The sequence below is a fragment of the Hordeum vulgare genome, chromosome 6H (assembly GCF_904849725.1).
Source record: "Hordeum vulgare subsp. vulgare chromosome 6H, MorexV3_pseudomolecules_assembly, whole genome shotgun sequence".
Taxonomy (NCBI): domain Eukaryota; kingdom Viridiplantae; phylum Streptophyta; class Magnoliopsida; order Poales; family Poaceae; genus Hordeum; species Hordeum vulgare.
In genome coordinates, this window is record NC_058523.1 from 8173016 (window position 1) to 8191224 (window position 18209).

The 18209-nt window shown below is 44.6% G+C and overlaps 1 protein-coding gene across 1 annotated transcript; it reads left to right on the top strand.

Annotated features, from left to right (window-relative positions):
- Positions 1-8490: 8490 nt before the first annotated feature.
- On the top strand, positions 8491-13580 carry LOC123401985 (NEDD8-conjugating enzyme Ubc12-like). Its single transcript, XM_045095849.1, has 6 exons — positions 8491-8644; positions 9611-9723; positions 11499-11607; positions 12515-12593; positions 12665-12781; positions 12957-13580. The coding sequence occupies exons 2-6, from the start codon at positions 9615-9617 to the stop codon at positions 13092-13094; spliced, it is 552 nt and encodes a 183-aa protein (XP_044951784.1). The 5' UTR covers positions 8491-8644; positions 9611-9614; the 3' UTR covers positions 13095-13580.
- Positions 13581-18209: the final 4629 nt, after the last annotated feature.

Consider the following 18209-nt stretch of genomic DNA (forward strand, 5'->3'; position numbering starts at 1 on the left):
GTCCTACCAGAGCAACGCGCGATTGTCATTGCAGAGGAGCTTGCGACCTTTCTGAGGACGAAAGCTATAGATGACAAAGGACGATTTAGTGTAGCTAGGGGGCCATTACTGATGTTCGTCCATGTAATCGAATAGACGGGCTCTAGTCCCGATAATTCAGATATGCATATAATTGTATATATATGCTCGCTTGTAAGATAAGTTAATCTTATATATATATGCATAACTATTTCTATTTAAATTATATGAAAACTAATTCCCGAACACCAAACGAGGCATCACGTTAATCTCCCGAACACCTAAACCCTAAAACCCTAAAATCCAAAAATAATTTCATTCAAAAAAAAACCAAAAATAAGCAAAATCTGAAACTCTTTAGTCCCGGTCCGTGTAACGAACCGGGACTAAAGGGCCTGCCCCGGGGGCGCTACGAGGCGCCCACGTGGAGCACCTTTAGTCCCGGCTTGGAACAGGCCCGGGACTAAAGGTTAGGCCTTTAGTCCCGCCCCTTTAGTCCCGGTTGGTGAACCGGGACTAAAGCCCCTTACGGGCCGGGGCTAAAGGCCCCGTCCCCACTAGTGCTGGCACGTCCGCGAACCCTCGTATCGTCCTCATATTTGAGATGGATATGAGAGGTGCCGCTCTGCGGGTGTTTGAGATGGGTACTATGGGTCTAATTAGGTCGATTTTTTGTGACCGATTAGTAACCGGGCAGTCGTATGGTCTTTGAGGCGGGTTTGAGAAGTCTGGCTGCAATGCTCTAATATTAGTTAAACATACATAACTTAAACTTGCATGAGAATCAATACATCTTATATTAGTACGTTCTTTTTGGGGGAGCAACTAGTCAGCGAGCGCTTCCCCCGGAGCCTTCCAGCGATCGGTCCCGCGTGCCGTCACTTGGCACGTTTTCAGTCGCATTCTAAGCGTTCCCTTCAGTTTTTGTTTCTTTATTTTTTCGCATGCGTTTTTGCTTTTTTGAGTGGTATTTTTCTGGATTTTTTGGGTGTTTGGATTTTTTAGAAGTGTTTCGTAGCTTTTGGACGAAAAAAAATTCAAATTTTTTTCATGGAAATTTATTTTTTTACGCGAAAAAACACGGTTTCTGTTTTTTTTGCGAGAGACACTGTTTTGCCTTAGCGAGCCGTGTCTCTCGGAAAAGGAAAAAACACATTTTTATGGTTTTTTTGCGAGGCACGGTTTTGCTTCCGCGAAAGGCACGATTTTGCCTTCGCGAGAAGCACACCCGTGCCTAGGGCTGCAAAAGAGTCGAGTTCAAGCGAGTTGTACTTAGCTCAGTTCAATTCATATTAAAATTCGAACGAGCTCAAACTGAGTGAAGCCTAATGTCAAGCTGTAAAACATGATTCGTGCTCAGCTTGTAACGATCTCGAGTTGGTCTCGAGTTAGTTTCGAGCTAAATGAGACAGTAAAAAATATAAATCTTTGAGGATGATTCCAACTAGATAAGGCACATCATGACATAAGAAAGCACTACAAATATTATTCCAATCAATACGATGATAATGTAGCTTATTCAAAGTAGTTCGACTTATTCTCTAATAACCAACTGTAACGACCAAGATGCGGTCCTTTTCGATCTGGGAGTCGAGGCCCCAAATAGGAAAAAAGCGCATCTAAGCGTTTCGCAAGCAAGTAACATAGCACAAATAATAATAAAAGTAGACAATTCGGGATTCAATTGTCTTCTCATTAATAACTCAGAGTACATCACAGATACAATCAAGGTAGTTCCGCTACGGACTATAAAACATAGAAATGCTATGCTACCCTGCCTGCAGGCCCACGATCACGACCACGCCTCAATCCTCTGGATAGTTCACGTAGAGGCGGTCTGTCTCCTCGTCGTACTGCCATGCCAGCTGGGTGCCGTCGGGATCATCTGTCTCTGGGGTATTACCAGGTTGCCAAGACATATAACAACCCAACATGAATGGATTGGAGCAAGGAAGAACACCACAACATCAACTAAGCACACACAATCATCAAAATGACTATACTACACAATCTGCCATAATCTGCATCTTAGCTCTTTGTGAGCTACATGCAACATAGCTACAACCCTCCAAATATGACAAATAATATATGTGGCTGTAGACAACCAAGAACACTACAAGCACCAGCAAGAATCACACCAAAAGGAATTAAACTCTAGAAGATACAAGGCCACAAACTTTCCCAAAACCATCAGATCTCAGGGACTTAGTGAAAATTCCTGCACCTGACTTTCTGTCTTAGTTCTGAAGCTTTTTAACAGCAACCAAAACATAACCTACAGGACTCCAAATGAGATGAAATTTGACAGGGAGCTTCACAAACACATCAGGTCCAAATTCCTAGCAGTGAGCTAAGGCTATATCTCAACACAATGACCAGCACAACCTCATCTATAGGAGAAGAAAATGTTACCAGATTCTCAGACTTAGTGAAATTTCCAGATTTCACTAAGCTGGGATTTTCAGCCACATGCCCACTTTGTCTAGGCATAGTTTGCACACAAGTAACACCAAGTGATAAATGACACCACTATGGTGTAGACAAAATCCCTACTACTACCACCCAAAAGCTCATGCCCTTGGGCTCCACCTATTCAATGGAAACAAAGAGCAAATTTGCAACAAATCTGAATATATCAACTCCATAAAGTATCCTAATGGCAAAACTAACTTCACCACTGGATTACTTGGGAGATTCTACCCCAAAACCATATATAATTTGTGGGCACTTACTTGGAACAAGTGACCACAAATTAAGGAAGAGGAAACTACTTCAAATCATGCCTAGTGAATAGGACATCATTTCATGTAGTCCCACTCTATCAACAACTATAAAGGTTGAGCTCATGTGCACAATGACAAAGGGACATGGGGGTTTGAACCCCATGTTTGTGTCATGCACATCAACTTCATAAACACTGCTACCAAGCTATCCACACAAACAACATACCATGCCCTCTCACATATGGTCATGTGGAGGTGCAAAGCTTGTTTGCAAAGGTGGAGTGCCTCTCACACACACATCTACTCCACTTCACACACAAGCACATCAAGCTCAAGATCAACACACATACCTACACATGCTAAACATAGCTTGCATCACATGGCAAACATACACACACCATAGCCCTCATAAGATGCACTTTCATATGAAACTCTAGTGCATCACACACAACAAAAGGCTATGCTTGCAATCCTACTAGCATAAAACAATCTACACAAGCTCTACTAAATACATCTTCTTCACTCACAATGCACCAACATGGATCATAACTAGCAGCACACAAACTTCCAAGCAGATTATGAGAGGGGGGTAATTCCCAACCGACATGTGCAGAAAAACTACAGGTCTACAAAGAGCATGGGGCTGCTGTCGGGGATATACCCCGCAGTGTAACCCGGCTTGGAGTATGACCCGCCAAGGACTTGGCGACTCAGCAGTGACCTGGCGGGCGACTCATACTTGTCCCCACAGGCGACTTAGATAAATGACGAAGGCCCAAGGCCCGGCGTACACCCTGACATAAGGCGACTCATAGAGAGGCCAGGAGGGCCGACTCACATAGAAGGCCCAAGAAGAGGAGAGACTCCCTCACAAAGGAAACAAGACCCGGATTAGGATTCAAGAGAGACTAGTCCTATTCCTACTCCTAGTAGGACTCTACATGTAAACCTACCCCTTCCACCTATATAAGGAGGGGTAAGGCGCCCCAAGAGGGACAAGATTCACAACTTAGGTCTAGATAAGACAAATCATGAGATAGACAGATTAGACACCCACGAGATTAGAGGTGGCGAATATGCACCCTTGTAATCAAGATCATTATCTCCATCAATGGAACACAAGCAGGACGTGGGCTTTTACCTCCATCGGAGGGGCCGAACCTGGATAAACTCGCGTCTCTCGATTCCGACTAACCCCTTCAAGCCGTCACATGGTTGCGATGGCCTCACACCTAAGTTCTCTCACGAGGACATCTGCCGTGACAAAACCACGACAGTTGGCGCCCACCATGGGGCCGATCGCACGGTGATATTGTGTTCTTGTAGGGAACTTTTTCAAGGATTGAGAAGCTGTTGGTAATACAAGATCTATTGAGTTGAAGGAAAATTAGGGTTGCGCTTACGTGCGCCATCACGTGCAATCAGGCGACCTGTGATTGTTTTCCGTTGCATCGTCCTAAGTCGCCAAGGCCGGCTACAGACCGGACACCTCATCCGACAACGAACCGAGTTGTTACTGCTGCTAGCTTCAAGACCCGAGGAAATCTGCCAATCCGCCATATCCAACTGTTGTTGTTCAATCCATCGAGATGTACAAGTGCAAAGTCGCTGAGACCTGCATAGTTCCAAGTCAACAGCCGCATAGTTCTAAGTCGGCCTCGTTCCGCCGCCGCGCGTCCGAGCCAGCCGCCGCGTCGCTTCGAGTCGGCCTCGTTCCGCCGCCGCGCGTCCGAGCCAGCCGCTGCGTCGCTCCGAGTCGGCCTCGCTCCACCGTCGCGTGTCCAGCCGGCAGCCGTATCGCTCCGAGTCGGCGACGTTCCGCTGCCACCGGCCCGAGCTTGCCGATGCGTCACTTCGAGTCGCCTCGCTCCGCAACCGCGTGTCCAAACCGGCGTTGTCCCACTACGAGTACCTTTGCCGCATCGTATGAATCAAGCCGGAATCAAAGGAAGGTGTTTGTTATACGCAAGGGAACATCGTATGAATCAAGCCGGAATCAAAGGAAGGTGTTTGTTATACGCAAGGGAAGTAGAAGGGCTGGCCACTCGTATTTGTACGCATGAGGTGTCCAGATCAAAGAAAAGGACACGGATTCACTACTTCATTGCCGTCGAATCGCCTTGCCGACACACCTGCTCGTCAAGACGCCGTGCTTTGAGACGCCACGTTGTCGACCACACCCAAAGCCGTCGTCGCGTCGGCCTGCGCCGAGCATCCGAGTCCGAGTCGCCCCGTTGCGCCTTTTTCCTGTTGCCGCATATTCAAGCCAGAGTAGCCCACAATCCTTTGAGTAGAAGTCAAATGCCTCGCTGCATCCGTGCTCATGCTGCACACACATCCATCCAGTCATCCCGCCTTGCTGCATCTGCCAAGCCTTTGCATTGAGCCAGTCAACTCTGAGCCGCCGTTTCCATGGCCCGCCGTCGTCAGTCGTTCTTGCCGTCATGGATGCGTCTCCGAGCTGCCGTGGGCCATCTTGGTCGCTCCGGCCGTCGCACATTGAGCCGCCTGGCCGTCTCAGCTGCCTCGCTTTCAATCACACGTCGCCGATAAAGCTGCCGTTGGCTTCCTGTCGCTGAGCCGCCGTTGTTTCAGTCGCAGTCCTCACCTCCGAGCGGTCTGGGCCTGTGCTGAACCTCCCATCCGAGCAGCCATGGCCCGTTGTTCGCACCTCTTGTCGCTGGGGACCAGGACCACCAGCTGCAAGAGCCTTGCGCGTGCCTGGAGCCTAAACACCAGACGCCAAACACACTCAGCAAGGCCCACGGTCGAGTTGCGATCGAGTCTTGGTTGCCTTTCCCATCAGCAAAAAGAAAAGAAGAAGAATAGGGCACTACGTGGAGAAACTTGGAAGCTGTACATGAGCTAATTCTGCTCGCGTATGAAGCGTACGGATCACCCAGTCCATCACCACGTGAGACAATCTCCAAGCAGAGTAGTATCAAGAATTGATCATGTCATCTGAAAATCTAAAGCCTGAGGCAGTAACTGCGTACAGAGGAAAAATCAATTGGCCGCTACTTCAATATGACGCTCCCAGGCAGTCATTACTAAAGAAGAGAAGATCACGTTGATACAATTACTACAATTAGAAATACATCTTAAGAGGTCGTCCGACTGTGTCCATCATTATCTAATACCAGTGTCCGTATTCAACCGACAAAATATCAGGTGATATTTCTCCTATCTATTTTTCCATATATATTAAATTCCTTTGAGAATAATTCCTTTTGGCTTGTAATATGTTACTATGCAGGACGATTGTTTATTAAAAATGATGTCATATTACGAGTACGAAGCTCGTGTCAATCGACGCGCCACAGCCAACTCGCCGTCCGTGCTGACCTACAACGCCATGGACGATTCGCCGTCCCCGCCGTCCTACAACGGCACAGGAGACTCGCCATTCGAGGTGACTTACAAAGACGGCCTACAATGACGCGGCCAACTCTCATGTCTACACAACCAAGACGGCTTACAACGCCACGACCAATTCTCGAGTCCATGCCAAAACGCCAGACGCCACCCTCACGGCCGGATTATGTCAACCCGCCGGTGCAGTGCTCGCCTATACGAGCCGCCCAACAGACGGACTCAAGTCGCCGCCCTCACGGCCCAGTTTATATTAACTCATCGGTGCAGAGCTCGCCTGTACGAGCCGCCCAACAGACGGACGCAAGTCGCCGGCCCCAATGGTCCGGTTTCTATCAACCGTCCGTGCAGTGCTCACCTGTACGAGCCGCCCAACAGAAGGACGCAAGTCGCCACCCTCATGGTCCGGACAACATCAACTTGCCGGTGCAGTGGCTTTATATCTCGGAAATGGAGCGAGTACCAGTATCTTTTCTGTGCCGGTTTATACCACAATCAAGTATGGAGACTCTCCAGCCGCCTCCTTGAGTCGACTTAAGACTCGGGGGCTACATGGACATGGCTCGGCAGACTCAACTCCGATAAATAATTCAAGAACAACGGGTCATTACAGAAAAATTATCATCTTAGGGTGGCGCTTCAGCTTTCTGACTCGCCCCATCTTGTCGCGACCTTATGGGCCGACGAAACCATCATCTTAGGGTGGAGCTTGAGCTTTCTGACTCGCCCCATCCTCTCGCGACCTTATAATGTTCACGATTTCCAAAGAATGAACATTTTTTGAATTTTCATGAACCTTTTTTTATTTTGATGACAAATTTTCTACGAGTGAACATTGTTTAGTATTTGAAGAATTTGTTTTAAGATGGACATTTTTTGAACAATGTTTGGACAAATTTTTGATTAGATGAACTTTTTTTAAATGACAAAAAAATTTAGAATTTGATGAACAATTTTTAATTGAGAGATTTTTTAATAATTTTGACGAGCATTTTTAAAATTTCTGAGTATTTTTTACATTGATGGATGTTTTTTTGATTCAATGAAAAAATGTTTGGAATTTGAACAAACAAACATCGGATGAAAAAGTAAAGAAATAAAAAAAGAGAAAATAAAATGGGGGAAAAGAAAAAATAAAATAGTAAAAAGAAATAAAAAACGAAACAAAAAACCTTGACAAATGCGCCTGCCCATACAAACGCCCAGCGGGCTACGAGGAGTGAGCCACCTGCGCACCGAATAGGAAACTCTCCGCGCACGTGCCTCTGTCGTGCGAGATGCATGATCTCCACCCACCTCAGTGGAGAGACGTTGCGAGCGTCGCTTTGGCGAGTGCCACGAGCCGCCGTTGTATGAGATGTGCGAGCGCTGTTGTGCGTGCCAGACCCACACCGCGTCGGCCAGCTCACCATCCTGGTCTTTTTGTCTTGCATCGATGTCGAACATGTCCAACTCTATTATAGTAGCCCTAGCGCTACTGTTATCACCGCCAGCAGAGGAGGTGGCTGTGGTCTTGTGTCGTCAGGCTTCTTCGTTGCGGCGACGCCCGCTCCAGCGTAGCCGTGGAGCATGGAAGGTTTTTCAGGAGCGGACGCCGGCGGTTTCTTCATGTGCGACAAGTTGGAAGATGGTGGTTACATGGTTGATGGCAGACAGGTTAAGTCTTCTACTCCGACATCATCTCACATAGATTCTAGATATGGAATTCAATGATGGGTCCGACGGAGGCAGATTCTTTCGATGGCAAGGGTTTCGCCCTCGGCGAGTTATTTTCGAGGTCTGAAAAAGCCGCAAATCAACTATGGAGACGCGCCGAAGCTCGGGTCAAGAGGTGACCTGTCCCATATCCTTTCGATGCCCGCCATATCGGTGTCGAAGGCGGGTGGCCAAAGTTGTCATCAAGCCCATGTGATTCTTCGGTCTTAATTCGGCAGAAGCTCATGTTCTTTTGTCTTTTCGGTTTTATCACTTCTTCGGTGCGTCAATAAGGCCCTTGGAAAGCAAACCAAGGTGTTGTTGGATCGGTTAGGAGGATAGTGGTATCCTTATTCATCAGAGCTCATGTCACAGACTTGACATTGATGATTACATTTTTCTGAATTTGTTTCCGACGTTTTGATGTGACGAGGAAGAAGAAGGTAATAAATAATTGGGTATTGGAATCGAATCAGGAGAAAGAAGAAGATGATTGATTGATGGGACCGGGGCCGGGACCGAATCCGGTTTGGGTGTTCGAACCCTTACCCGAATCGCCCTCCTACTTGCGGGAAAACTACGGCCGGATTGCCACCGCATTAGATTCCCCACCCTCGTCTCTCCTATTTCACTTCCGCTTCCCACCCGGCGCCTCACCGCGAGCGACCGACCGACCGACCGACCTAGGGTTCGCGCCTCCCCGCCGGTCGCCGCCCGCCGCCCGCCGATCCTCTCCCCGCCGAGGATCAGGGCCGGCCGCGCCCGCTCCCGTCGGTCGCCGCTCTGGATCCGCGCCCCTCGGCGCCGAGCTCCGCCCCCGCCCGCCCGGGCCGCTGGTACTTCCCCTGCTCCTCCTCTCGCCGTGCTCCTGTCCGCCGATCTGTGCCGAACCGCTGTATGGACCCGCTGCTGCTGCTATGGGCTCGCCGCTGCTTATCCCGTCGCTGCTGCGCGCTGTAGCAGCGTCTCATGCCGCCCCGCCGCTGCCGCTCTTCATGAATCCACTGGACGCGTTAGACGGAGAAGACGGTTTCTGGGTGCGTGCCGTGTTAGGATCTGCAGGAGGCAGCCGGGCAGAGCTGGAGCTGGATGCACAAACCCTCTAGGAGGATAAATTCTCTTTCGAATAAGATGCTCCGAGAAAAAAAGCTGTCGGTTTAGGTGCGCAAATCAGTTTAGGCCTGCGTGATGCTTGTATGAGTGTTAGATTCAGAGGGCCGCCGATCCGTCATGGTTCATCTGATGATAAAACAAAACTGCTTTTCGCTTCGATTTCCTATCTGCCTTTGTTCGACCAAATGTTTTGTCGGTGTCGGTTACCTGCCTCTGCTTATGTATGGGATGGATGAGGCAGCCTAGTTGGGCTTAGGAACATACAAGGAGCTAAATTGTTGCCGATTTTGTCGGTTGGTAGATTGTGTCGGTCCCTGTGCTGACTGGTTCATTCTTGAAAGAAACCAGGTATAATATATAGATTCCGGTGTGTCAGCTTTATTGTTCATATCCTCTTGAGTTAAATATATCTTGTTAGGGTTATCTTTTGTTTTATCTTCAGGTTAATCAGGGCTAATGCCTTCAGGGTTGAATAGGTTGACAGCAACATGCTTGACTTGTTATCGAAGAACCCCGTAATTAAATTTAACTGGACTAGTATTTTTAAAAATTCATGCTTCATCACTACCACATGTTTGTATGTAAAACCATTATTAAGCCGGAATGGTACTTGTCTTGTCTTCATCTTTGTTTTTAAGAAAAGTATCCTCTCTTTAGCTCATTCTCGTTACTCTTCTCATGCTCCACAGAAAGATGATAAACCTTTTTAAGATCAAGGGGCAGAAGAAGGAAGAGGCAGCCAACTCAAATGGGGGGCCGCCTGTTAAGAAGCAAAGTCCAGGGGAATTACGTCTCCATAAAGGTTTGTTTGACCAGAAATGATTTGATCTTGTGTGACATTCAGCCAGTTGGTGTCTCACTTTCTAATGTTGACAGTTGATATATCATTCAGCTTGCGCTTTTTGTGCTCATTTGTAAAGCTTCTGTTGAACATATATTCTTCTGTTTGATAAATCAGATGAGGTAATCACAGTTATTGATGGCTGCACACTGAGTCTTTCACAATTCACCCCATGTGTTCTATATAACAAAAGTATACTAGAGAGCACCTTATAGTTAAGATGAAAACCACTAGCCAAGGGTCAACCAAATGAGGTTATCTTAATCCACCACGATGGCATGCTATACATTGTGTATTGTTAAGTGCTATGCTGAAATCCATTTCTTGCAACCATGTGCATTCACATCTCTCTGTAAGCATGTCATTTCTTTGTTTTCCATTTCTCATTACAAAGTAGCACTCCCTCTGGATGGGAATATAGGGCGGGAGGGCCATAGAGCCAGCACCAGGGTTGGTAGCTAACTCTCCTGAGCAATTAATTATCTCCGTAAAAGAAGCCAATCAGTGTGCGCATGAAACTCATGCATGCACCGTTTAATGGGCCGACCCTTGGCCTCCTGCAAGCAGTGGTCCGGAGTGCATGTCACCCCTTGCCAATGCCCAATCAGCGGTGAAAATTAATATTGTCTAGTTAATGCATCGCTGAGGGCGAGAAAACTGCTTCGGATTTGGCGTGATTAGTGAGTAGGTGACTTAGAATCTAGAATTATCTGCTGGTGGTGAGGTGACTACCAGTCCGGAGGGAGTTTTGCTCCTAACTAGATTACTTAACTACTCCCTCCTAAACAAATATAAGAGCGTTTAGATCACTGAAGTAGTGATCTAAACGTCTTATATTTCTTTACGGAGGGAGTACTTTGTAACATTTATATTATTAGGAAATTATACCTTTTGTTTGACTTGCATAACATAGTTAGTTGCCACATTGATGCCCAGTCAACATAGGTGCCACCTAGCCATCCTGGTCCTGTGGAGGGCCACCTTGGCCTCTTGCCTAGCCTGGAGGTCATGGGGAATTTGTGAAACACGCTAATTTATGGTGCATGTGTGTGCAGATCTGTACCACCACGTTCTCTTTTCCATTGGATTTAGTTCTGATGGAGCTGTCCTACCCTAGCAGGGTGGGAGGGAATGATGGGGCATGGTAGGGTGTGGAGGAGAGGATGAGCTGGCAACATGGCTAAAGTAGCAAGTAGTAGGGTATTGAAGGGTGGTGGCACTGGGCAATAGGTATGAGAAGAGAGAGGGTGCAGGCTTGAGCTTTGTTGGGGTAGTATGCTGAGTGATATTACTGGGTGCCTGGGTGGCACATCTATCCCCTGTTTTCCTTTTTGGTCTTTGCACACTGGAATAGCAATTATCTGCTGCTGTGAATGCGATTGGTATCGCGTAATTGTCACCTGGCATGCCAGTGCCCCATGGTTGCCATGAATACTATGTAATAGACTACTAGTTCTTTATAGTAAGGCCCAGATATCTTATATCCAGGTTTAAATCTCAAATGCACTATTTTAACTACAATTTGATATGAGAAATATGATCCACTACAGAAATACTTCCGTATTAAAAATTGAACATTATGTGATTCTTCTTTGTTCAAACCTGTGTGATAACATAATATCCACCTATCTGTTCATGTCTTCCTGATTTATGTTCATGATATATATCACAACTTCCTATTTGGATAGTTCTCAAAAATATGGATCTTGTTGACAATTTTCTGTTCTAATTCGCAGATATTGCTGAGCTTAACCTTCCAAAGACAACTAAGATTTCCTTCCCAAATGGAAAGGATGATCTCATGAACTTTGAAGCTACTCTACGGCCTGACGAAGGATACTATCTGTAAGTATTTTATCTATGCTTCTTTTTTGCCTACTCTTCTTTTCAACTTTTTGTCATAGTATTCTGTACTGAGCTTTTATAAGCTATACTTAAAAACATGCGCTGTTGCTAATTGCCACATAGATGGAGGGATAGGAAGTTTTAGATGGCTGTTGACAATTTTCAGTCAGCATTTTGGTTACGTGCTTGAAGGAATATTTGTTGATGAATATGGATTAATGAGAGAAATCAAGTTAGTTTTATTTTACAATTACATCACACTCCTGCAAGTATCTCGACATAGCATGAAGAAGGATTATTCTATAGTACTTTAATAGGAACATGAAGAGCAGTTGTTAACTACTACTGTTTATTCTTTATTTTTCATCGGTTCCATAGCATTCATGTTCCTGCTCCCCTGGCCATTATATCTCATCTTTTCACTACTAATTCAGTTTTCTTAATGGAGATAGAACTTACTTTTGTTGGCCACCTTTATAGTTGATGATTTATGTCTACATGTAGCTCCAATCGAGCCATACAAGCAGCAGACCGTACTAGTTCTCATATCAGATATATTTCCTTGTGTTGGTTCATATCTTCCTTATTTCCTTAGAAGCAGTATGTCTTTATGTTTTTTCTAGCAACTCATGTAAGAAGGGTTAGTCTTATGGTTTTCATGAAGCAAGAATAAGGGAATCCATTCTCTCATCTAAAGTCCTTGTTTTGTTACAGTTTGTCTCATCTTTCTCCTAAATCTTTCCCCTCAAACCGTGGACACTGGACCACCTTTGTATAGTAGTTATCTGGTTACCCTGATGAACCAAGGCCTGACCCTCACCATAGAGATATACAGTATTATTCTTAATCAGTTGATCAGAGCAATATTAGTCAGTTATTCTAATATCCACAATGTTTTCTTTTTTAGAGGTGGGTCATTCACTTTCACCTTCCAAGTATCTCCTTCATACCCTCACGAGGCTCCAAAGGTCAAGTGCAAGACTAAGGTAAGCACCACAGCTTTGACTCCTTTCAATCATCATCATAAGTTGACTATTCCTAATACAGTAACTTTCAGGTTTACCATCCCAATATTGACCTAGAAGGAAATGTCTGCCTGAACATTCTGCGTGAAGACTGGAAGCCCGTCTTGAATATCAACACCATAATCTATGGTTTAAACCTTCTTTTCTCAGTAAGTGTCATCATATCATATTAGATTAACTGTGCAAGGGCAGATTTTCCATTCAAAATGTAGTTTATCTGTTGGGTTTCTGATAAAGTTTATTAGCTGTCAGGGAAAGTAATTGTTTCTGTTTTGTTTTCTCATCATGTATTTGGGTCACAAACCATCTTGGTAATGCCTGCAGCAACCCAATGACGAGGACCCCTTGAATCATGAAGCTGCGGCCGTCCTCCGGGACAACCCGCAGAAGTTCCAGAGAAACGTCCAGATGGCGATGTCTGGAGGCTATGTCGATAACACCCATTTCCCAAGGTGCAAGTAAAGCGGGCGGGCTGGCCTGGTACGTGCAAGTAAGGCGGGCAGGCGGGCCTGGTACGTGCTTGCTTCTGGCTCGCGCCCACCTACCCTACCCCTGAATGCCAAGCATTGCACAATCTGAAGAAATGCGGGCGGCATACCCAGGAAATGTATCTATCATACTTGTTTGTGTCAAGAAGATGTGACTGCTATTGTGCTTGTTTGGTGGATGTTCTGGAATCGTCGTGTAACATGAAGAAGAAATGTGGTGACGTTATGCAGCGAAACTCGCCTGTATCGAGCTGAAAATTAAGTTGTGGGTGTTGTTGTGTCAAACTGAATTATCTCGACCCAAGAAAGGAATCACCCATTCAGGTATTATATCTACCTTTTGGGGAGGAAAAAAGAATGGCACTCAGCGTATTCTTTTGAATTTAATGTTCCTTGCCATATCGTATCAAAGTGTTGCTTGAGACACTTTAAATTTTCAGATGCAAAATGTTCCAGAAAATCACAGCGAACAAGACGACCGGACCGGAGAAAATATCCGGCAGAAACCAACTTAGTATGAAAACAAACTGACTTGTGAATATATATATATTGAAACTATAGGCTACTTGGGCAAGTTGTTGCATTTGGCTTCCAAATGAACTTCAGGAGGTTTGCCTGAGTACTGCTTCTTGCTGGTAGCACTAGGTGTCTGTATCTAACTTATCCACAAGATGTATGGAACTGTGGATGTGCTTTTCCTGACTTTGTTTCACAGCCGTTAGATTAGAAACGAACGGAAGAGATTGCACACGTTACACTTAACACCAGTGTAAAAATGTAGGAAATGAGTTCCGATCCGGTCGCACACAATCTCAAAGGGTGTGTGCCTTTTAAGTGTGAACCCAATAAGGCCTCGTGGTTCCAAAGGGGAAATTTTGAAATTGGATTCACAAACATTATACTGTTTCAAATGAAACCAAACACATATTTTGATTACTTAAATTAGTTTTTGTACGTTTGTGAAACTAAACTTGTGAAATTTATTTTTAATAATCTTTGAAATCAGTTGCATGGACATTATAATTGAACACACATTTCAATTATTTTACTCAACTCTTGAAAAGTTGAGCACATACTTTGATTATTTCATCCAAATTCATAAAAGTACACTTTGAATTAGTTATTTCACATACACTAGACTCTTATTCCAGTTATTTAAGAAAAATACAAGTTCCAACTATTCCACTCAATTTTAGGGAAAAAATATGAACACATATTTCTATCATTCCACTCAAGTCTGGATCGGAATGCAATATAAGGTTATTTGACATAAATTTGTTGTAAGAGATGGGATATGAGCAATACATGGGAATACTTTTATGAGAGCGCACGTCCTGCACGCAATCGCATATGAACCCATTTTACAATAGATGCATTTTAAACACGTTTTAAAATGTGCAAAAAACAAAAAAAACACGCATACATCTGCACAATATATGTGTGCAAACCTGACCGGTTAGACCGGTCTTCGCGTGCCGGCCCGATAGCCCGCATGCTTGGCCCGTGTGGGCCTGGCCCGACATGTTCATAAACGGGTTGTGCCGACATGTCGCCCGCCTAAGGCCGTGCCTGAGCCGCGAGATTGGGCATGAGTGCAGGCCCGTCCCATTTATTATTTATTATTTTACTTTTGGAAAGTGCATATAACATGAAGCATGGACGAACACGAGCGCATGAATCCTTATGGCAGGCTGGCACACGAGCGCAGGACCCTCGCCGTGCCTTGATTTTTCTAATTTTTGTTTTGAATCTATAAGCGGTGCCATCATTTCCTATTTGACGTCACAGGCATCGGTTAACGTGCATTTTTGTTAACTGGTGCCGGTCACGTTCGTAAATGGGCCAGCCCATCTAGGCCCCGTTTGACGATTTATTTTTAAAATTCCATGAACTTTATTAAATATCGATGATTTTTTTAAAAATTTCTACGAATAGTTTTCAAGATTGATGAACTTTTCTCTGAAAATCGATGAACCTTTTCTAAAATATTTAAGTGCTATGAACTTTTTTTTAAATTTGATGAACATCTTTTTGAAAATGGATGAAATTTTTGTAAAGATTGATGAACTTTCTAAAGGTTTATGGTTTTTTTTCACTTCGATGAACTTTAAAAAAAATAAATGAACTTTTTTTGAATTTCTATGTACTTTTTTCAGATTTAATGCACTTTTTCCAAATGGGATGATTTTTTTTTTCAATTTTTGTATTTGTTTTTCAAACCGATGAACTTTTTTCAAAACTGATGAACCTTTTTTAAAGATATGAACTTTTTTTTCAAATGGATGAACCTTTTTATTTAAATCTGTAAACCTTTTTAGATTTCATATTTTTATTTTCGTAACAAACAAAAAATCTTAGCGTTTTTTCAACTAGATCGACAGAAATAAACAGATAAAAAAACTGGACAACAAGTTAGTGGGCCGGCCCATTCCAGCGATGCTGCACGCACCGAACCGTTAACTGACGTGTGCAGCGCTGCATAGGAGCTCCCAACCATGCCTTGATGTACATCCTGTGCCGCCGTGCCGACCCGTATGATCAAGGAGTCGTGCCTGGGCCAGAGACGACATCATGCGTCCCGGTCCGTTCACTTGGCGTGCGTGGCCCGTTTAACTCCGGCCGGGTCAGGATTGTGTGTGTGCGGCACAAAGTTCTCTAAGGAAAAAAATATGTTTGTTGTGTCTTTGTAACTTTTTTCCAGTTGTTCTAAATAGCGTTTCACGATATATTTTCTATCTTTTTTTTTGCACAAATGAAAAAGGAAGTTAGTTTCCCGTGAAACTTTCCGCGTGCACGTAGAATGTGAAGAGGTACGCATGCAACTTTTTTTCCAGGTTCTTTTGGCATTTAGAAATAAGTTTTTCAAAGTGGGTTCATATGCCCATGGGTTCATCCATGCACTTCTCAAACTTTAAGATGTAACTCTCCATATATGAATCTTGACGAGTTTGGAGGGTTGATCCTTCTCCAGTGCAGTTGGAGAAGGCGAGATGACATCCCCACAGATTCCAGGCTCGCTCAAAGTGGGTTCACGGAAGTAGAGAAGTTAGAGAAAAGAAAGATCCATTTTGGTGTATATAGCCAGTTCGGTATATGTTGATACACCCGAACATCAAAGAACCAACAACCGAGGGAGCTAGGAGAAGTTAGAGGAAGCCCTGGATTGCTTATTGACCAAGTGGATCTCACAAGTCGGTCTCTCCATGTACTAGTGGGTTGGGCTGCCATGGGCTTACGAATTTTTTATTCCATGTGCTTGCACTAAACTAGAATGACTTTTTATACGAAACTGTACACCTTAGATGGAGTAAACGCGATAGACCAGGTACTGGACACGGTCCCATGCAGAGTGTCACCTCACATGAACGACAAGCTCAACGCTTCCTAGAACCATGTGAAAGGTAAAAGATGCACTATTCCAAATATCTCTACTCTTATAAAAATCTGAGTTGGTGATGATGGTGTGTGTCTGCCATCCTTGATTTCTGACCATTCGATCTGCATCTAACGCACGCGACACAATCTATGCAAATTTGTAAAAAGACGACCACCACTTAGTACACATTTGCAAATAACCCCACATCTCTGCCGTTCACCCCAATCTCTTCCCTATCTCGGTGGTGACAGAATAGTCGCCGTCGGTGATGGAAGAGGGCTCGAAGAGGGAGTGGCTTCTTCCTCCCGCCGCCGCCGCCACCACCATAATTGTCCTCTCCTCGAACGCAACAACACAACACGAAGGGAGTCATAGCGCTACAAACTCGAGCCCTCCCTCTCCCTCGAGCCGGGATTGGGCAGGGATGGGGGATCCGTCCAAAGTTGGGTGGTGAAGTCACTTTATGCACCGGATCCGGCGCGAGATGCTACCTTCGGGAAGGTCCTCCTCCCCCATCCTACAAATTACACCGGGCACCGCCACCCCTAGATCTGTCTGTGCCGTCTACACTACTATAGCTAACGATTTCATGTCGTTTTCATGTTTTTGCAAGTACATAGTACAAAAAAGCTGGCATATTGGATTCTTAGTGTTCCAGATTCTTTTGGGCAGTTATAATTTGTGGATGCAATAGCTTAACTTCGAACTAACCATTCATATGTTCTGTAGTGACTTCCTTAATCAGTATAAGGTTGTCACTTTTCTGATTCTTCTGTTCCAGATTCTTCAGCAGAGATGTGGCATGTTAACATCTTCAACAAATTAAAATATTTGGTGTACATCCAATTTGACGTTCAAGATAAGGGTCAAAACATTCGCCTTATCTTCCATTTCTTCCATTCTTTCTCTGAATATACTCACAAATTTTAGTGGTCGCTAATTGCTTTTGCTTAAATGTTGAAAAGTTTTCAGTCAGGTTCAGACCCAGGTAATAGAGTTTATTCCTTTCATGCATAATACATCATGTGATTAGTCCTGGTTCCAATATGGTACGATCAAAGGCAAGTGCTGCTGCAGAGCCGATGCTCATCTGCCATGAGTCAGATGGTGGTGGGAGCTGCTCAAGATTTACAGGGTGGATGCTAATCTTCCTTGCGGGTTACAATTCCAAGATGACACCATGCTGCGCTAACCAGAATGAATGGCTTGTAAGCTTAGAAAAGGGATAATTGATTTTCTTCATGTGTTCTTTTGTTTTCTTTTACTGAAGGCAGATAGAGAAGCAGAACAATTCATTCCATCGGATAACAAGAAAACTAATATGTACATTGGTAGATAGTTTTGGTAGAAACAAATGTATATTGTTAGCCCAAAACTATGTGTTCCATAGTTATGCCAAATCATTGCAATTTGCTGAGATATGAACAATACGGTTCTGGTTTCATAAGCTTCCAACTTAAATGCAACAAGCATGCATATCTGTATTCCAGTCAAACTATGTATCTATCACAAATCTTCTCACAAACCTTCTGTTTGCTTGTTTATTTTGCTTATTACTGCTATCCTACAGTACTAAGGAGCAACTAGAAACACTCACTCAACTGCCTTTGCCCTCCCCTCACTGCTCGGCGAGGAATAGGAGGAAGTGGTGATTGGCGTATTCGCCCGAGAAGGACTCGCACCAATGACCATGTCGTACATCCTCCTTTGACA

What these genes read in the sequence shown, in the direction of transcription:
- LOC123401985 (XM_045095849.1), top strand. Translation starts at nt 9,615, where the DNA reads ATGATAAACCTTTTTAAGATCAAGGGGCAGAAGAAGGAAGAGGCAGCC. An exon ending in AGGTCAAGTGCAAGACTAAG is followed by an intron (nt 12,594 to 12,664) that starts GTAAGCACCACA and finishes AGTAACTTTCAG; the next exon opens with GTTTACCATCCCAATATTGA. An exon ending in GTTTAAACCTTCTTTTCTCA is followed by an intron (nt 12,782 to 12,956) that starts GTAAGTGTCATC and finishes TAATGCCTGCAG; the next exon opens with CAACCCAATGACGAGGACCC.